The 21964-nt window shown below is 41.5% G+C and overlaps 1 protein-coding gene across 1 annotated transcript in view; it reads left to right on the top strand.

Annotated features, from left to right (window-relative positions):
• The window catches only part of LOC137648106 (45 kDa calcium-binding protein-like), a 94491-nt gene that overhangs the window by 70417 nt on the left and 2110 nt on the right, over positions 1 to 21964 (top strand). Inside the window, exons 5-8 of the mRNA XM_068381043.1 lie at positions 2416 to 2529; positions 3741 to 3890; positions 5190 to 5353; positions 15830 to 21964. The exon at positions 15830 to 21964 is cut by the window's right edge and continues 2110 nt beyond it. Of these exons, the coding sequence (XP_068237144.1) occupies positions 2416 to 2529; positions 3741 to 3890; positions 5190 to 5353; positions 15830 to 16006 (605 nt within the window). The 3' untranslated portion in view covers positions 16007 to 21964. The remainder of the gene's footprint in view (positions 1 to 2415; positions 2530 to 3740; positions 3891 to 5189; positions 5354 to 15829) is intronic.

Genomic DNA, 21964 nt, shown 5'->3' with positions numbered 1-21964 from the left:
TCCTTAAGTCTTTTGAGACCACGAAGGAGCGTCGTTTGGTTACACCTGGTTGGAATTTAGACGTGGTACTAAGATTCCTTATGTCAGACAGGTTCGAACCGCTACAATCAGCCTCCCTGAAAGATCTCACCTTAAAGACTCTTTTCCTGGTATGCTTAGCCACAGCTAAAAGAGTCAGTGAGATTCATGCCTTCAGCAAGAACATCGGATTCATCCGAAACGGCTACATGTTCTACAACTTGGTTTTTTAGCCAAAAACGAGCTGCCTTCTCGGCCTTGGCCAATATCGTTCGATATTCCAAACTTATCGTATGGTTGGAAATGAACTAGAAAGAGTCTTATGCCCTGTAAGAGCTCTTAAGTTCTATTTAAAACGAACTAAACCTTTACGAGGCCCGTCTGAAGCTTTATGGTGTTCAGTTAAGAAACCATCTTTGCCTATGTCAAAGAATGCTTTATCCTATTTTATCAGACTGTTAATACGAGAAGCTCATTCCCATCTGAATGAGGAAGACCAAGCTTTGCTGAAGGTAAGGACACACGAAGTTAGAGCTGTCGCAACTTCCGTGGCCTTTAAACAAAATAGATCTCTGCAAAGTATAATCGACGCAACCTATTGGAAAAGCAAGTCAGTGTTCGCGTCTTTTTATCTTAAGAATGTCCAGTCTCTTTACGAGAACTGCTACACTCTGGGACCATTCGTAGCAACGAGTGCAGTAGTGGGTGAGGGCTCAACCACTACAATTCCCTAATTCCATAACCTTTTTAATCTTTCTCTTGAAATGTTTTATTATTGTTTTTGGGTTGTCCGGAAGGCTAAGAAGCCTTTCGCATCCTACTTGATTTGGCGGGTGGTCAAAGTCATTTCTTGAGAAGCGCCTAGATTAGAGGTTTTGATGAGGTCCTGTTGTATGGGTTGCAACCCTTGATACTTCAGCTCCTAGGGGTCGCTCAGCATCCTAAGAGGATCGCGAGGCTCCGTAAGGAAGACGTACTTAAAAAGGCAGAGTAATTGTTCAAGTCGACTTCCTTACCAGGTACTTATTTATTTTAAGTTTGTTATTTTGATAACTGCTAAAATGAAATAAAAAATCCTTAGCTCATAATAATGTAAACATTTATTGCTGGTCTCTACCCACCCCCCTGGGTGTGAATCAGCTTATATAATCACCGGCTAAGTTAAATATTGAAAAATGTTATTTTTATAATAAAATAAATTTTTGAATATACTTACCCGGTGATTATATATTAAAGGACCCTCCCTTCCTCCCCAATAGAGACGCAGTGGACCGAGGAGAAAATTGAGTTCTTTGTTTACATTGAGTACTGAGTACCTGCACGACAGATGGCACTGTTGAAGTACACCCCCTACCTGCATAGCGATCGCTGGCGGATTTTTAACGTAGAGTTTTCTGTCGAGCAACAGAGTTGCAGCTTATATAATCACCGGGTAAGTATATTCAAAAATTTATTTTATTATAAAAATAACATTTTAAGAAGAGTAACAACATTAGAATAAATTTTTCATATATAAACTATAAAAAAATTAAAAAACAAGAAGAGAAATAGTGGCCATATAATGTAATTGCAATTATTGAGGTATACTGTAGTATAAAATATGAGGGCTAGTTACTCAAAACCAAAACAAGTCTTCTAATTTTGAGTTTGTCAACCAATCTGCTCTGTCAAAATATATTGCACAATTGATGTTGTGTAAGAGTTATTGAAGGTTTCCCACGTAAGTAGCTACTTGGGCAAATGCAATATTTAGATGTTAAAACATGAATTGTATTAAGCATATTTTTATATATATACAAAACAACCAGTTTACTTGTAAATTGCCTGCCACTCAACCCCACTCTTCTTGTTCTTAGTCCAAACAACGCAGTGCTTACAATCCATCACTATGGGCACTGTTCTTACTTTTAGGGTTGTGGTGGCTGATGTCGTAACGTTCCTGACTGGTGAACACCAGACTGGGGTTCGAGTCCCACTCAAACTCATCAGTTTTTTTGGTTGTTGTAACCTCACCATCCTTGTGAGCTAAGGATGCGGGTTTTGGGGGAGCCTATATGTCTATCTGCTGAGTCATCAGTAGCCATTTCCTGACTTTCCTTTGTCCTAGCTTGGGTGGAGAGGGGGCTTAGGCACTGATCATATGTATATATGGTCAGTCTCTAGGTCATTGTCCTGCTCGATAGGGCAATGTCACTGTCCCTTGCCTTTACCATTCATGAGCGGCCTTTAAACCTTTAAACCTTATGACTAGCCTTGTGAGGTTCTTTGTTTTGATTGTACCTGAAAAATCTACTGACCACAAGAAAGCATTTGTAAAATAATGGGCTTTTATAAAGACAAATTTTAATAATATTTTGTAGAAGAACTTCACGTTAAAAATGGTTTTATTCATATTAGGAATGGTGTCCTGGGAAGAATACCATCGCTATTTTTTGAAGCAGCATGGTTATAGTGATGAATATATAGAAACACACAAAGAAAACCACAAAGGAATGCCACGCGAATTAAAAGGTAAGGTTTTGTCAGTTTTTATTATGTATTGCATAGCTATACTATATAGGTATTTTGAATTATACATTTGCTGTGAAACCTCTATAATAAACCTTTTATGTTTTGGCTTTATCATAAGCTTAGTCATAAATTTAAAACCTAGAAAAGTCGAAAAGCATTGTTATGTTTATTTGTTCTCACATGAACACAAACCCTCATCTTTTATTAGGGGTAAATTCTGGTGGCAGCTGGTATCAGCCAATAAAGAATTATTGAACTTCTGGCAACTGGCACCCAGTATCACAGGTGGTCTGGGTCTAACAAGCTTGAGCCTCCACTTAGATTCTTGCCTTTGTGTTGAACAGACATGTGGCCAACGCTCTTTAACTGGCCTACCAAAGCTTTGTGCAGTTTTTTCTAATCTTCTCTAATCTTTTGTCGTTACAGTATGAGTATGAGAGAACTTAGTAAAATGCAGATATGTCCAGGACTGCTATATCATCATTTTGAAACCTTCATGAGTAAGGTTGAGGTTGATCCAATAGGCTGCTATGAAAGAGTAATTTAAGGGTCTTCTGAGATAAACTAGCACATGATACCGCACCTCAGACAACAACAATATCAAATGCAGCTGCTTCTAGTCCACTGCAGGACAATGGCCTCAGACATGTCTTTATTCATGCCTGGAGTTTCGGAAGCTTTCAGCACCAAGCCAGCCAGTGCAGACTGGTGATGGTGTGTGAATTTTGTATGGTCACTCACAGTAAACCAGCCTAGTATGGGTGACCTGGACTAGTACAGCTTTATTGATCATGGCGATACACATACCCTTTCACCACGCTAAGGTATCCTCACTCAGAACCAGTGGTTAAATGTGACTCGGATGATATTTGTTACCTTGTATTTAGAGGTTAAGAATTTGCTCCTTTTTCTTCAATTTTCACATTTAATTCCTCATCTAGAGCACTAGTTACTCATTATATTGTGAAAATATTGTTTGTGCCTTTTAGATCTCTAGAATAAGTTTAAAAGTCTATCAATCTATGAACCATGGCACTTCCTCCAATTTTAGGGGGTAGCTGACGAAAAAAGAAGAACAAAAGGGAATTTTCTTCTCATTGTTCCTCTTTGCCTGACGAGAGACTCAGCCAAGTTTGGGTGAAAAGGGTTTGAATAGAACTGAATCCAGTATTGCACTTACCACCCTTTTATAAGATTTATTTTCTTGACAGAAACGATAATGAGAGATAAGGCGTCATGGTCTGAGGCTGCAAGAGATAACCCTGAACAACTAACAATAGATGAGTTTCTAGCTTTTAGACATCCTGAGTCATCGCATGCAACAATTTTGGGTATTGTTGAGGAAACTATTGGCAGATTAGGTAAGTAGTATGTCTATGATTGTAAGCAAATACATAGCATTGTTTCCTTCACCACAGATCATTTACTTGTAGCGCAATTGTGGGGTGTACGAAATCCAAAATAAATCTTTCATCTGTTTAGCAAAAATAAGAAAAGCCATGTTATGTGAACAGTTTTATACTTGCACCAGTAGTTTCAAGAGTCCTTACTAGCTAGTTACCTCAGTTTTTGTGTCTACCAGTACAGTATTTGACTGACAGTTTTTCTGCAATGATTTTCTTTGATGGTCATTTATAAAGTTCTATTTGTGTCTTTGTTGGTTAGAGTTCAAAGGTTTATATAAAGCCTCTTTTGTACCTTTCAGTATTTTACAACACTTATGAACCACTTCTATGTAAAAACAAACTACCTTAATATTCATTATAATAACCTGATCCTCTCGGCTTTTCCCTTATTCACTTTTAGTGACTGTGATTAACAATCCTCAGCTTTTACGAGATTATGATCTTTAACCAGCTCTTTTGTCTTTAATAAGTACTTTTACCATTTTCATGAGGGCAATACACTATTTTTAAAGCTTTGGGATTAATTAATTTGTGTAAAAGTAACTTGAATCTATCCAGTTAACCTAAATGTAGTTTCAGCTGAGATGGTAAATATCAGATGTTAAGAATTAAAATCACTGATTTGTTTAATATTTTAACATATCTGGAAATTCCAGAAACCAGTATTAGAACTCTAAGGAAAAATAAACTTTAAGAGAATCTAAAGACCTGAAAACTAAGACATAAATTCAAGAATTTGGTAAGAAAACAACTTGGTACTATCTGCTGTGGTTTTCTAAATAAACAAAGTTGTGTCTTCAAGTTGCCAGTAGGTTCAAAGCTCAACTGTTGTGTTAGTAAATAGCCCATGTTCAGGACAGCTGTACAATTTTGTTTGATATTTTAATCTGCAAGTACAATACAGAAGCTTATTCTGATGAGAAAATGTTAATTACAGTATAGTACTGTATAGCCATTAGTGCATATTTGCTTTTTTTATGTAATTTTCTTGTCCAATTTTTCTGAATGATCATTCATTAACGTTTCTGTTAGAAAATATTCTTCTTGTATATCAGATATTACTGTACAGTCAACTGTTGATGTTGCACTGTGTAACATTTAAGGTGATTATTTTATAAAAGTCTTATTATTGAATGACTCTCCTAGGAAATCATACTGTGTATTAAAACAAATCATGCTTTGAAAATATATGTTATGTACTCGGCCAAAGTTATTGTTATTTGATAAGCATTCTGAAACCTGCTCTATCTTCAGACCTTGATGAAAATGGAGTATTGAATGAAGAAGAATTCAGTGATCCAGATTTAAATGAAGTTCCTGATGACTTGACAGAAGAATTGTTCAGATTGGAAAGACTTGATGAATTCAGAGTGGCTGATGAAGATAAAAATGGTAAACTGGAAAGGCATGAACTCCTGGTAAGTGTAACTATTAAATTTGTACTTTTGTTTGTTTAATATTTTCATGCCCTGTAGGAAAAGTATTCATGAAAGTGGTTACTAAAGAAGGAAAATATTAGGATTTGAAAAAAATTATTTTATGGTAAGGAAGATTTCATAGGATATTATTATAGTGTATTAGGTGTTGTGTGGTAACACAAGCATGCATTTATATGCCTACTCTATACCTGTTGCTTGGTTTACTATCAAGACTGTGTATCAATTCCTCCCTGCCTATTAGAGGATAAAGATCCTTAGTCCGTATGTGTCATATGTCGAGGGCAGGAACACAAGTTGAAATGTAAATATTCAGTGTTCTTGGTTATCAGATAACCTAATGGAGAAGAATATGTCAAGTTAGTGACCAAACAGGTTTGTGATAGGGGATTTTAACCCAAAAGTTTGAGACTAATCAAAATATTTGCTGAATTCAGAGTTGTTTATGCTCTCTGAGAAGCCTAACCCTCATTCCGGCTCTGTTCCTAGAGGCCATTTATCAGAATTTAGGTAAGGAAAGTTTTGCTTATGTTTCTTATGTAAAAGATAGTGCTGATTCCCAAAAAAGCAGTCTTATTGACTTTACTTAAGGCAAAATGGTCAGTTGAACATTTTACAAGATTAATTATATTTTTTTATATAAAACACCTATACAGTATATTGTATGTGTCCAGTGAAATATTATATATCAAATGAATGCTTTTTATATGCATATTTCAGATTTTTAAACTAAAATTTGATAGCTAGAGCTATTTAAAAGTTATTGCTATTTATATAGGAAAAATCCAAATTTTTATAATTTTTTTCAGGAACCAGTTCAGTACTCATGAAGTATTATTAAAAACCCATGGCTGCTTTGATTATGCATCAAAAACTTTGTAAAAGTATGCTATACCATATTTCCACTTCCTTCAGCGGTGAGGAAGCAATTGACTCATTTGTGTAGAAGTCAACCTTGACTGTTGTAATGGTATAAATGTGTGAATAAGATCAAATTAGACGTATCTCACTCACAGCTCTGACAATTGCTACAGAACTTACAGAACTTTTAGGGTGCATTTATGGGAACTTTGTAATGTTCCTGATATAAAAGGTAATCTTTTTTGTTAATTATTGCCAGAATTTGTTTTGAGGTTCCCTCTGGCAGTGTCAGCTATATAGTCTGTTTAACTGAGGGTTGTATTATTCCGCTAGGGATTCATCCTTCAGCAACTACATTACCCAATGCTTCTGTAAATTATATACACACACATATATCAATGCCAGAATTGTAAAACTGGTTTCTAGTAAGCCTACTCTCCATGATCACTTTCATTGTTATCTGACAACATCAAAAATACATTCATCAGAGTCATCATAATGCTCTTCTCCCCCATCTACATCTTTAGGTTGCCTGGTGTCAGAAAGTACAGTTGGAATCTAATCAAGTAAACCTACCTCACCTAAGCATTGGCTGAAACTTTCTTGGTGCGAGCTATTCATTATGCTTCGCCATTTCTTTTCTTTTTTCAGCCATTTATTACATTATTTTGGTGTCAAAAATTGAAAAATTTATCAACATGATCTACAATTCATTCTTATCAATGAAAATGTAAGAGCATATCCTAAAAAATTTTACTAGGACAGTTCCTGACACAATGTAAACAAGGTGAATGCTTGCTAGGTACTAAACATTTGCTTGACCCTTCCCTCCCAGTGCCCTGCTGCTATTCGTTTTTTGTACAGATTTTCTATTAGGCCCAGCATTTGCCGTCACTTAGATGTAAATTTTGTTTACCTTGAATGACACCGGGATTTCTAGTGAAATTTTTCACAAAATAAGTACAGTATCATATTACAGCACTTGCGGTTGCATGAACAGATGACGCCAATCCCAACCATGTTGGTTGGGATTTTGTTGTGAGATTTGGGATGCTATGAGATCATTTATCATTGAGAAACATCAGGTCCTAATCCAATTCTATGTGATACAGATGGGGTTTTGAGAGGGTCTCAGTTTGAACCTTTGGTGGGCACCTCCTTCAAGACTTTGACAGTTAGGACATTTCTTTTGGCCTTAACTTCAGCCAAAAGAATAGCGAGTTATGGGTTGTCTTAGTTCTTGTAGGCATCTCTTCTTAGAGTGTCTTACTTTCACTATTAAAAGGCTTCAGGTTTAGTATTGCGAGTAAATCTGCCATACTTTCTAAAAGTGCTTTAATTATTAATTAGAAGAATGATTAATTTTAGTTTAAAAATGTATAAACAGTATTTGTTCCGTAACTGAAATACAAACCACGCTATTTACATGGGGTAATTACTTCGGCGTAGCTGAATGACGAGCCATAAGAATTTTAACGAGGGTTTACTACCCCGCCGCTAGTTAGCGGGGGGTAGGGAGGGGTAGGTAGCTACCCCCTCCCCCTCACACACACCGGTGAATGCTTCACTTTACTTTTGGCTCGGGCAGAGAACAGACCATGTTTAATCTGTTTTTGCTTTTTCTTTTCCAGTGTGTTTGAAGTTGGCCTCTACTGACTATGCGTACATGCCCTGGACTTCCTGGCTGCCCTTGTGGGACCTTTATGTCGGCGGTCGACACCGATCCCCACACCTTATGTCCTCACTGTAGGGGCCAACGGTGTGATAGTGGTAATGTATGTATTAAATGTAGGGAGTGGTCTACCTCCCAGTGGGAGAGGTTTGCCTGGCGCCGGAAGAAAAAGTCTAAAAGGGATCTTTCTCCTTCAGGGGCTTCTTTGAAGAGAGAAAATTCTAGGACTTCTTCTTCCGTAGCCCTTTCCTCCTCCGAAGATCCCCCTCGAGCGGTCTCTTCCGAGAGGCCGGCGAGTGGTAGCGTAGACCGTACTGCTGTTGACCGATCCCAGGGTGCGGGAGAGGTAGTCGCCTCCCATAGCGAGGCGGCTGCCCCTCCTCCCCCGGAGGAGGATTTGAATATGTCTAATCATGATTTGTTGCAGCTTTGGGCTTCCTTGGGGCTGCAGGATTCGCCCTCCAAGGAAGCCCTGTTTGACATGATCAAACTTGGTGCAGCTGTCAAACAGTCGCCAACTACAGCAGGGATAGATCCTCTGTCTGTGGTTGACGTTGTTGTGACGGAGACATCTCGTGGGTCTAGTCAAACCCCCGTTCCTGTTGCTGAGGTAGCTGAAGGCTTAGATTCCCCCTCCGAACACCTTTTGAGGGAGGATCTAAGTCCCACGGTCTCTCCTGCCGGTGATTCTCCCCCACGTGGGAGTTCACTTACAGAGAGTCCTCTGCGGAGGCCCTATGATGGTCAGCCTGCCGACCCCACGGCCCCTCGTGGACGTATAAGGCGGAAGGCTCGTCCTCCCCTTCGCCGTAGAGGCCTTCCTTCCCCTCATAAGGGAGTTAGGAGGCGCCTCTTCGGCTCGTCGTCACCACAGTCATCTGCGGAGGAGACGACTCACCGTTCGCCGATCCTGCCAGCTACCACCTTAGACATCTCCGTGGATCGTTCGCGATCCCCTTCGGATGATGGTTGTCCTTTGGGACCCTGTGACCAGTCTCCCTCCAGACCTGCTGACCTGCCGTCACCTTTCGACGATGCGAATGCGCGTTACGCGCCACCTGATCCTGCCACTGCGCAGGCACTGGGCCCTTCGGGGCTTAAGGGCCTTGAGCGTAAATCCGCGCCTCTTGCCCTCAAGCGCCAGTTTCTTCCTGCGCGCCCTCCTGCTGCTGCCGCTGTTCCTGTCTTAGCGCCACAGCGGTCACCTGCGCGCACCTGTTCCTGTTACGCGCCAGGGTTCCCCTGCGCGCCCACATCCTTCTGTGCCCCGGCGCCCGCCAGCAGTTCCTGTTCCAGCACGCCAGCGCCCACCTGCGCACACGCGCCCACCTGCGCCCCAGCGTTCCCCGGTTCCTGTATCGTCGCGCGCAGTTCAAGAGGCTCCTACGTTAGCGCACAGGCGCTCACAGGTACCTCTGGACTAGCAGCGCCCGTCTGGTGTTAGGTGCGAAGCGCGCCCATGCGCAGTTCCAGTTACAGCGCTCACGCGCTCGCCAACGCGCTTCTACATCGCCACGCGCTGTCCAGGAGGCGCCCAAGTTAGCGCACGGGCGCTCACAGGCACCCCAGGACTCTCCTTCCAGACCGCGCGATCCTGCACGCGTTCCAGCCGCGCGCGACGCTCCGGTTGCGCGCCCAGTTCCAGTTCTCAAGGCGCCCCATGCAACCCTCCAGCGCACACCTGTGCGCCCTAATCCAACCGCGCGTCCTGCTCGCCCACTGCAGCAGCGCACACCAGCGCATCCACATCCTGATGCGCGCCCACGATTCCCTGCGCGCCTAGCGCGCCCACAGGTTGGTATGCCTGTTCTTTCGGACCAGCGCCCACCTACGCTCCAACGCGCCAACCTTCCCTCGCGCTATCCTGAACCTGCGCTCTCGCCCCCTCGCTCGGTTCTTCCGGATACGCGCCCATGCGCCACTGCCCTCTCGCGCCCGCTAGTGCCGCATCAGTATGCTGCGCGTCCTCGTATCCGGCCTCCTCACGTTCCGGCTCCTGCGCGCCACACGCCCTCGCCCTCTCCCACGCGCCCGCTCCAGCTCCTGCGCGCCCACGCGCCCGCACCATCTCCTGCTCGCCATCGCGCCTGTGGCCTCACCTACGCGCCACCGCGCCCTCGCGCCTGTGGCCTCACCTACGCGCCACCGCGCTCTCGCGCCCGCTCCAATAACCTCTCTCGCCCGCGCCCGCGCGAGATTCCTGTGCCACGCGATCCTTTCGTGCGTGACCCTGATGAGGGCCCATTACGCGACCTCCAGCGCGAGCGTCGCCAGGCGGATAGGTCATCTTCTCGTTACCCTCCCTGCAAGCGCAGACCAGCGCGCTCGCCGGAGGAGGGGCAGTTCCCGGACAGGTCTAAGGACTCTTTCGTTTCAGCTTCTCAGGCGAACCCGCATTTGTCGACTCCTCCAAGGGATCGAACGATCCCCTTCCCTCCAGAGGGAGTGTCTGACAGCGCGACTGTCAGCCAGCAAGCCTGGTTCGGGACCCTGGTCAGAGCTCTTGTGCAGGCGATGAAGCCCGTCCTCTCTGACGTGGGTCACAAATCAGTGGCGGCTTCCTCCCCCTGAAGAGGAAGAGAGGAGTCTCTCCCGTGGAAACAGCTCCAAGGCCTGTTTTGTCTCCTCGCAGATCCTTCCACAAGGCTCCTTCCCCCCCCAGACTTTCTCTCCCTCTCCTGCGGATGAGGATTACCCATCCTCAGGAGAGTTGGACGAGCCAGACTGTTCCCCCATCGCACCAATGGGGGAAACTCCGCCTCTCCCTGAAAAGTCTTCTCGTCCAGGGGTGGAAAAGAGCCTGCACCCATCGTTACTCGAGTCCTGTATCCTGCCCAGGAGGGAACCGAAGGACTGTAAGACAATCCCTAAATCGTCAACAAGGATCAGGCAGGAGCCATCTAGACCTTCCAAGGACGTCCACGTGTCCCCCAGGAAGAGCTACTGGGGACGGGAGACTTTGCTGCCAGTCCTTCAGGAGGAGAGCACCAAGAGTCAAAACACGCGTTCTGGCAAGTCCTGACCCTCATGAGGAACCTCAACGGGATCCCAGACCCTGAGATTCCTCCTCGTGAGGGTAAGGACACGTTCTTGGACCGCGTCTACGGCACCCAGAAACCCTCTAGGGCCAGTGCAGCTTTGCCCTGGTCTCAGGGGATGAAGAGTGCCAGGGACAAGGTCGAGGGCCAGCTCTCTGAGCTTGCCTCCTCCAGCAGATCCACCGCCGGTAACAAGCTCCTCCCTCCTCCTCGAGTCCATCAGAGGAGGTACTTTGAGATCCTTGAGGAGTCTTGTTTGGGTCTTCCGATTCACCACTCCGTGGAAGAACTCACCGGGGGAGTCCCTCTAGAGAGATTCTGCAACCGGCACGTGTCCTACTCAGCTACTGAGATCCTAAGCCAGGAGAAGGTTGCTAAGTGTGCCATGCAGGCAACTTCGTGGCTTGACATCTGGCTGGGGTCTCTGGGCATCCTGGTGCGGTCTGAGGACCTCTCCAAAGAAAGCACCAGGAAGGGACTGGAGACTTTCTTGCTCTCAGGCACGCGGACCATCGAGTTTCTGGCCCACCAAGTCTCGAGCTTGTGGGCCAATATGATTCTCAAACGACGGGATGCTGTGGCTGAGAGGTTCCACCAGAAAGTTCCCAGTTCGAAGGTTAGCAGGCTCAGACACTCTTCCGTGTTCGGTAAGATTTTGTTTGAGCCTAAGGACGTAGAGCTTACCGCTGAGAGGTGGAGGAAGTCCAACCAGGATTCCCTCATCCATAGGGCCCTGACATCGAGGCCCTACAAACCTCCAGCGGCACAACAGCCCCGTCCGGCTAAGGACACGAAGAAGACCACTGCAGCATAGCCGAAGGTGTCTAAGCCCTTTCCTGCCAAGAGCAGAAGGAGCAAGAAGTCCTCCAGGGGAGGCAAGAACCCTAGAAGAAACGGCCGAGGCCGTAAACGCTAGGGTTGGCAGTCCCCCTGCATGTCCACCAGTGGGGGGATGCCTACAATGTTGCGCGGCAAGGTGGCAGCAACTCGGGGCAGATACCAGTGTCGTTGAGTTCTCTTGCCATGGGATCGGCAAGAGGGCAAGCCCTTTGGTTAGAAGTCCAGACCATGTTGAAGAAGGACGCTCTCCAGGAGGTTGTAGACGGGTCCCCAGGCTTCTACAGTCGACTCTTTCTTGTGAGAAAGGCGTCTGGAGGCTGGAGACCAGTCATCCACCTCTCAACCCTGAACGGGTTTGTCAAACAGACTCCGTTCAGTATGGAGACGGCAGACACGGTCAGACTCGCAGTGAGACCACAAGACTTCATGTGTACACTGGACCTGAAGGACGCGTACTTCCAGATCCCAGTCCATCCGTCTTCAAGGAAGTACCTAAGATTTTGCCTAGACAACAAGATCTACCAGTTCAAGGTGCTGTGTTTCGGTCTCTCCACAGCCCCTCAGGTGTTCACCAGAGTGTTCACCCTGATATCTTCGTGGGCTCACAGGATCGGCATCCGTCTCCTTCGTTATCTGGACGACTGGCTGTTCCTAGCGGACTCGGAGGCAACCCTTCTTCACCGCCGAGACAAGCTCCTCGAAGTTTGCCAGGATCTAGGGATCATGGTAAATCTCGAGAAGTCCTCTCTGCAGCCCTCTCAGAAACTGGAATATCTAGGCATGGTCATAGACACCAATAGCAAGGCTGAAGAAGGTCGCGAGGCCTTTCCTCAATCGAGAAGAACTCCCAGCCCAATCGTGGCTGCGTCTCCTCGGCCACCTCTCCTCCCTGGCCCGTCTCGTTCCCAACGGTCGCCTCAGAATGAGATCCCTCCAGTGTCGACTCAAGTCCCGGTGGAATCAAGGTCACGATTCCCCGGACACTTTGGTCCCTGTATGTCCTGCGAAACGGACGGACCTCCAGTGGTGGGTGGCGGACGAGAACCTACAAAAGGGAGTGGATCTTCTCGTCCTTCCCCCTGATTTGATGTTGTTCTCGGACGCATCAAAGAAAGGGTGGGGGGCCCACGTTCTGAACCACAGGACCTCAGGCCTGTGGTCAGAATCAGAAAAGTACCTTCTCATAAACCTGCTAGAAATGAAGGCCGTGTTCCTGGCGCTTCAGAAGTTCCACCAAGTCCTGGCGGGCCACTCTGTGGTGGTGATGAGCGACGACACCACGGTGGTGGCTTATATCAACAAGCAAGGAGGTACCTTTTCAGAACAGCTATCCCATCTTGCAGTAGAGATCCTGAGATGGTCCGAAGTCCTCTCGATCACACTAGCGGCTCGCTTCATTCCAGGAAAAAGGAATGTGCTCGCCGACAGTCTGAGCAGAGCGACGCAGATAGTGAGTACCGAGTGGTCTTTGGATCCTCAAGTAGCCAACAAAGTCCTGACTTTGTGGGGTTCCCCGATGGTGGATCTGTTCGCTACAGCGCTGAATTCCAAGCTCCCGCTGTACTGCTCCCTGGTCCTGGACCCCAAGGCTCTCCGGCAGGATACCTTCCAACAACGGTGGGACAACGTCGATGTGTACGCCTTTTCCCCGTTTTGTCTGATGAGGAGGGTGCTCAACAAGACCAGAATATTGGTCAATCTTTCAATGACCCTGATAGCTCCGCTATGGCATCAAGCAGAATGGTTCCTGGACCTTCTGCAACTCCTCACGAAGGTTCCGAGAGAACTCCCTCCTCGTCACGAGCTACTCAAACAACCACACGCCAACATCTTCCACCAAGCCGTAGCTTCGCTTCGACTTCACGCCTGGAGACTTTCCAGCATCTCCTCACGGAGAGAGGATTTTCGCAACAAGTTGCGAACAGGATGTCTGGTCACCTGCGCAAGTCATCCGCAGGGGTCTACCAGGCGAAGTGGCGAGTCTTCTGTGGTTGGTGTCGTGGAAGGGGTATCTCTCCCCTCGATGCCACTATTCTAGCAATAGCGGAGTTCCTCGTGTATTTGCAGGAGGAAATGCGCCTTTCAGTCTCGGCAGTGAAAGGCTATCGCTCAGCCTTAAGTCTTGCCTTCAGGCTTAAAGAAATGGACATTTCTTCCTCGCTGGAACTTTCCCTTTTCATATGGAGTTATGAACTTACCTGCCCTCAGTCGGAAGTGAGACCTCCTCCATGGAATGTGGTTCGAGTTCTCAGGTCTCTGAAGAGACCTCCCTACGAACCATTACGTCAGGCTTCAGATCGCCACCTTACCTGGAAGACGGTTTTCCTGCTAGCTTTGGCCTCGGCCAAGCGAGTCAGTGAGCTACATGGTCTCTCGTACGACATCGCCCATTCAAGTGGATGGGGGCCAGGTAACGTTCAGCTTCGTCCCTAAGTTTGTTGCCAAGACTCAGAATCCGGGAGTGCCGGACCCTAGGTTCGACTCTTTCCAGGTTTCGAGTCTCCGTTCTGTAACAGAGGACCCAGACCATCTCCTACTGTGCCCAGTGAGGAGTCTGAAGTTGTATCTTAAAAGAACAGCTGCAGTTCATCCCCGGGTGCAAGCCCTGTTTGTGAGCACCGGGAAGACGAAGAGGAGGGTCACCAGGAATACTATCTCGGCCTGGATTCGCAAGGTGATACATCTGGCCTTGGATCCTGACCCTTCTCCGTCACGTCGCCCTAGAGCGCATGATGTCGGGCATAGCTACCTCCCTGGCCTACAAGAAAAACTATTCAGTGACGCAGGTCCTTCAAGGTGGGGTGTAGAAGCGTCAGATCACCTTCACGGCCCACTATCTGCAAGACGTGACACAGGAGGCTCGATACGTTCTCTATCGGCCCTGTGGTGGCTGCACAACAGCTGGTCTAACCTCAGGCTCCTTAATGGACAAGTAGCAGAAGGTTGAGGGCATTGTTACCCGGTTTTAGTCTGCGTGAATGAAAAGATGTGTCTGGCCCTTATTCTTTTCTTCATCCTCTCCTCCCGTGGAGAAAGCAGCATCCTGGGTTCTCTGCACAGCTGACCTCAAACCTCTGCAGGTAAGCCATGGTCCCTTGTGTTCCTAGTATTAAGTGTAATACTATCATGTCCCCATACCCTGACGAGGTGGTATTGGGAGAGTCCTAGCCTAGATTTCCATCTGAAGAACTCCAGGTCAACTTCCTAGGATGAGTCACTTCTCACCTTCACACACAGCTTATGTAGGCCGCAGCAGTTTCACAGCATGCCAGCGAGGAGCAGGGACCCCTTATTTCTTGAGTACTTACACACTCGAATTTGGAGTCCCCGGGCAAGCCAAAGCCAGTATGGCAGGGACTTACCTCCCTTCCTAAGGGTTAAGTCACCCCATGTAAATAGCGTGGTTTGTATTTCAGTTATGGAACAAATGACAAATTCGTAGATAATTTGTATTTTTCCTAACTATACAAACCTTAGCTATTTACACATATTTGCCCACCAGCCCTGTCCCCCGGGATAAGTCCTACCTCTAAGCAAAGTGAAGCATTCACCGGTGTGTGTGAGGGGGGGGGGTAGCTAGCTACCCCTCCCTACCCCCCACTAACTAGTGGCGGGGTAGTAAACCCTCGTTAAAATTCTTATGGCTCGTCATTCAGCTACGCCGAAGTAATTACCCCATGTACATAGCTAAGGTTTGTATAGTTAGGAAAAATACAAATTATCTACGAATTTGTCATATTTAGTTATGCACTATATTTGAAACACTATTACTGTACTGTAATTTTCAGATTTAAACTTTAATTACTTTGTTCTGTGAAAACCTAGTCTTTACTTTAATTCTTTACATTTACATTTTATGTATTAAACTGTAAAGAGTAATGTGGTAATTTAAGCCTTGTCTAGTTTATGCATTAAACTGTCATGAGTATAAATGTAAACATGAAGAGGATGGTCATGAAATTACAATATTTTACATGATGCATAAGGAAATATCAAGATATACCTACTGTACCATTAAGTCTTTACTCTCCTTTACACCAACCTCAGCGCTACATTGATCCTCGGAACATCCATCATGCAGAAAAAGAAGCAGTCTCTCTGTTCAGTGCAGCAGATTCAAATCAAGATGCTGTTCTAACTTTAAAAGAGATTCTCGCCAAGAAGGAAGTTTTCATGGTCAGCAAAATGATTGATGCGGCACGGAGCTTCCATGACGAATTCTGATTCAGTATTGATTTATTTACCTGGTCTCAACCTTAATTAGTTTGTCATATTAGCATAATGTAAGGTCTTGACAGGTTATTTGAAGTACCTGAAATATTTGTTCCTTACATTTTAGTCAGATAGCTTACATTTAGGTGTCGTGTAACTGGGATTATATTTGAATTCAGATAGCATATATTTAGTTTTATAGCTACTGCATTCATATAAATATCATTCTAGGCTTTTAATTGAAATGCTTTTGCCTTTCATTTCTAAAGAATATTTTGTGTTCTTTCCTCATGATGATATTTGGTAGTTAGTCTGGCGTATTGTCGTGACCTTCTTGCTTGATAAGCTATTTTGCAAAACCTATGAAGAACCTAGTAATATGGTTACAATATAGCAAATTTTATACAAATACAGTATTTAAGGTAATAGTGAGTTTATGGCAGAGTTGTTTTCCACGACACTGTACCTGGAGAGCAAAAGAGTAACAAAAAAGGAATTCAGATTAGTGAACTATTGTACAGTACTGTATATATCATATGTTTCAAAAATATAACTCTGAAAATTTTGGGATGACAAGTGAAGGAAGAAATTTTTTAAAGAAAATATACAAAAAACCATTTAAGGAACTGCAAACTGATGGCAGTTTTTAAGACATAGCTTAATTACATTTTTGTTAAGAAAATGCTATGTTGATAGACTTTGTGATCAACATCTTTGATATAGTTAAATGGAATTATCATGGAAAATGTGCATCCTGTTTTATTAAGTAAAAGTACTGAATATAGTGGTACATGTTGATTACATTAAGGGCAAAAAGCTAAGTACAGTGTGCTAATTTATGAATGAGTAATAATCTATGGAATAGATGCAGAAGATATGTCCTAAACATTCAGGCACAAATGCAGTTAATAGCAACAAACAATTATCCTATTAAAAATGTAACATATGTAGAATACACCATGATAACTTATCAGAATAGGGACTATGAAACTTGAAGAAACACAAAATCCGAAAAAAGTGGAATGATTATACAGTAGATGCTCAAAGGATTCCAATTGATGGAACTTGTAGTGACTGCCTTGACATTGCTTCCAGCTTACAGATTCCCTTACGATGCTTTCCTATCAAACAAACTATTGTAGCCTAAGTAGGACTAGGGTTTTTCCATCTGGAATGGGGATTAAGCACTAGTATACTAAGTAGCTAAAATGTAGTTTGGAAAGATTAAAACTTTACTCTTGTGATATGCAGTGGCTGTATAAACTGATATGCATGAAATTATGTAAAAGTTTCCCCAATATTAATTAAGGTTATTTGTAGTGTAAGATATGGAGTTTTGTCTTTCAAAAGGTACTTAAAAACACGAAAGGATATTGTTAGTATTTGTTACTCCACTTTGCCTTTGGGAGAAATATTGATCTTATGAAAGCTTCAACATTGGTTTTAAAATTAACACAGCTTAAATATCAGTGCAACTCCTGTATAACCCCAGTAAAACCAGTGAAATAATGTATAAAGAAAAAAGTGAAAATCTAAATAAGATATATTAAAAACATTTACAAATTTACTTGATAGACAATTAGAGTTGTATAAGTAGCTGATAACTAGGAAATCAAGGACTGCCAATTGATGTTAACTTACTATATTTGTTTCTCTGGACACAAGTCTCAAGTTTAATTGACTCATTTCTTATGTGGTGGTCTCAGACACTATATTAAACCTTATTACAGCAATATTGCTTCCGTGTGTATTGAGGAGTACGAACAAAGTAAGTGTATATCCTTTTGAATTATATATTGCATACACATACAGTAGATGCCGGGTGTTTATTCAAACTCACTTGTATGTATGCTTTTTATGATAAATTCTATATGCTCATATCATATTAAATACAGTATTAAGTACATTAAAACTTGTAGATACTCTTCTTTGATAAGTAAAGACTACATACTGGAAATTTACTTAGTTTTGTTGATTTTAACTAATTTAAACTAACAAAAACTGTCTTACACATGTACCTGTCAACTGCATATTAGTAAGTCTTGTGATATTTAGTTAGATAATTTGCAATTTTTATCTTTAATTGTTTCAAATATATTATTTAGTATGTAAATATTCAAATACCCTGTATTGATACTTTAAGTAACATCCATTAATACTGTATAGTAGCAAACATTCTCTTCCTGAATTATGCACTATGATTTGATTGTGTTTTGAATGAGAAAATTTCATGCCTGCACAAAATGTCTGTATTGATTGGTAATCAGTATTACTCACAAAGTGTAAATATTTGGTTGAGTTTATTTACACAAATTATTCATTGATGCGGTATAGTCTTATTTCAACATCGCTGAATTCAATTGATAATTAAAAAAGTACGTACAATATCATAAGCAAAATATAATTTATTAAATTGAATAATTTTACATTTCATTTAGTATGCACATTACTTCAGGCTGAAATTTCCACAATACAGACTGGCATGAATATCTATTGTGTAAAATTATTTTGCTACTGTATTTTCTACAGTTAATATATGTTTCCATGTACTGTATGCAGAATGTTCAGAAATTGGTAGTTTTAAGATTTGTGAATAACATTCCAGTGATAATTTTTTTAAGAATCATATTTAGTAATGTGCTTTCCGGGAAAGGCCTTGTGGAGGATGGCACATTAAAACAGTGCCTTCAGTTATCCCAATGCATTTTGAATGGATACAACAGGCAACATTTATATCTTAGTTCTCAAACTTTATCTTTTTCTTTACAGAGTTTCATTGGTATAGTGGTATGATGTAATTTTGTTCTGATAACCATGTATGTATACACATTAAAATACACAATTTTCTGTGTATTTATGATAAATAAAATAACCCACAATGTATGAAAAATTGAATTTATTGAGCTTTTGAAGGGACCATCTTCCTTTATTCATCAGACAACATCATTTTGTTGTCTGAAGAGGAAGAGAGATGGTCCCTTAGAAAGCTCAATGAATTAAATTTTTCATACATTGTGGGTTATTTTATTTATGTATACACACTTTACAAATTGTCTTTTAAATAGATACTCTTTTATTGTTCATTAGGAGATAGGTGTTGTACAGTTGTCTATCAGTTTAGTTAACTAACCAGATATTATACGCAAGTATGAAGTTTGGTTTGATCCTATATAATTTTTATATTATTGAAAGTATGACCAAGATAAGGCATTGTATTAGTATGCTATATCAGAAAACTCAGAATTTAAATCTGGATAGTGATAGTGAATACAGTACATGAAAATATTACTGTACTGTACCTATTTTATTTTATTTTTACATCAGTTGCAGATACGGTACAGTACTGTACATACTAGATTATCACTTGCTGTAATATTTTTTATCAGTAATAATTCTGCTCAAAGATGAAATTATGAAAAACACACCTCCTGCCGCATCATTTATAGTACTAGTCTATCTGTGACTAGACGTAATTCCTTTTTATGACTCAAAGGTACATTTATGACTACTGTATTTCTTGATAGCTTTTGTTTCTGTTTGGTAGGCATATGTTTAGCCTTAGCTTGGCTCAATGGCTTGTTTTCACTCTACTTTTGGGCTGCTATTTTTATATAGTCATGTTTCTTACAAATAAATCTTACATATTATTGTAATAGGTGATATATGTGGGTTATTATATTAATGATTTACCAAATATTCACTGCTATTTCTTCAAATTTGTTTTAGAAGTTTAACTTTGATGAAAAAAAAAAGTTTTCCTTGACCTAGCACTGTAGCTGGTGGCACATGGCCACCTCAGAGGTATAAAAATCAACCCTTTGAAGTTGGATGGTTCAACTAGACAAACTTGTCCATCAACTTTTCTCCCAGTTTGTAATTGAAATAGTGGTTTTTATTTTGGATTGCTCAGTAATGATTCCAGAATTTGCTTTCTGGAACATTTAATGTGAACAGCTGTTATAAGGTAAGACTGATCACTATTTTGGTATTGCATGGATTTGGTTTGCTGCTCAGAATCAGTTACAATACTGTACTGTATAGCACAAGTCCAAGATTAGCCTATGTTTATGTCATTATTAAAAGAAGTATAGAAGGTTCATTATTTTGAATATTTAAGATTTATTGAAAACTTTCTTTAAGTACTGTGTCTGAATAATTTTGAGAGTACTTTTGTTAATTAAGGTATTAATTCCAGTTAAGACTGAATGGTGTACTTTAGTTTAATTTCAGTTTGTTCATGGCCCCTTTTGCCCTTTACTTGAAATGTGTTGCAATATTGCATGAGTGATTATTTTTAATTAGTTTTTATACTATATCAAGAAAAAACTTTTTGCTGAAAAAATTTTACCTTATCAGTTCATTTATCTTGCGTCCATGATTTTTTCTTCAGTGTTCCCAATTTCAGGTTGTTTGAAGTATGAAGATAGCAGCCAGTCCATGGATCTTATTTCGTTTTCTAAAGTTTAAAAGCAATTGCTGATACAGTACAACTAGTAATTTTGAAGGATGTAACTTTTCATTTATATGGTTTACAGTTTGATAGTCAAGTACTGTATGTGGTTACTTATCCTCTGCTAATATTTATATGTGCGTACAGTAATTGTTTTTATAATTTATTGTATAGGCCTACTTTATTTTATAATAATATCCCCTATTGGATAATTGCTAGAACTTAACTTCTCCAGTGCATTAACATTTTATATTCTTGTCTTAAACCTAGATCTCTCTTGAGTGAGCATTCGTCTTTACCTATATAGCTCCCTTTTCTCATTATTTAAAAAAGCACATATATGACAAGCTTGTATCTCTCTCTAGTGATAATTTGTTTATAGGCAAGAAGACAACTTATATAATGATGGTAATAATTACCACTAATCCTCCTCCTTGTTAATGTGGGAATCAGCAGTGCAATGTATTTCAGGTAAGATTTGTTATAAGTTTTTTTTTTTTTTTTTTATTATTTTTATTATTATAACATGCTAAGCATTATTTTAGCACTTATTCAAAATTCATGGAAGAGCTTCCAGCCTCCTCACTTATAGTGGGTTTTTCTTATTGGTTAGTTATGTTACAGACTATAAAGGACTGATTTATTTGTACCTGTAAAATAGCCGAGTAGGATCAAGCTGTGTGCTAACAATTTAACGTGGTCAGGGAAACTTTTTTCTTGTGTTACGGTTAAACTTCTCCAGGTTCTTTGAGGGAATAGTAATGAGATTTAGGTAATTATTAAAATGAATGGTTTTATTTTTTAAATTTTGTTTTAATGCTACTAAAATTTGCAATTTAATGTTTTAATTTTAAGCTATTTATGTATGTGTAAGGCCTTATATTGTTGTAGCTTCAAGATTTCAGATTCACAAAGTTCTCGTGTATGTTTCAACTGAAGTTTGAAAGTGTTCTAAGATTCTACAGTTATTCCAGGTTTTTTATACTATACATCTTTATTGGGTAAAAGTGGTTACTATAATAGACTTGATTGTGGAAAACAGTCATATGCAGTATATGTATTTACAAGCTGTTCTTCCTGTTTTATACATTAATGTATCGTTATTCCTCTTGAATTTTATAAATACTATTCTTCCAGAATCTTTGTTTTGAGAGTTATCTTTTCAGTGGTATTTATTATTCTCCACAATTCCCTACATGCCATTCCAATTGGTTTCCAGCTGTCTTATTGATTATTGATTTTTTTCTTCCCCATTTTTATGGGCCATGAAATTTTTCTGTAGCCTATCAGACACATATTAAGCACAAAAATACCTTCAGTTTTACTATTTCTTGCTGGCTTTGAGTTTTAGGCAGCTCACTACTCTTATTTTTTTTATTTATTTGTGACTTTTTAATTTGATCATCATTGCATTTGCATCGTTTTTTTCAGAATCCTGGGATATAATGTAATATGGTAACAATTTTCCATAACATCCTTTTTATTAATCTTGAGTTTTAAAATTACTCTCCCCACATGTA

This window comes from Palaemon carinicauda, chromosome 1, assembly GCF_036898095.1.
Source record: "Palaemon carinicauda isolate YSFRI2023 chromosome 1, ASM3689809v2, whole genome shotgun sequence".
Classification (NCBI taxonomy): domain Eukaryota; kingdom Metazoa; phylum Arthropoda; class Malacostraca; order Decapoda; family Palaemonidae; genus Palaemon; species Palaemon carinicauda.
The sequence above is the reverse complement of the archived record's forward strand: the minus strand, read 5'-3'. Positions and strand labels throughout refer to the sequence as shown.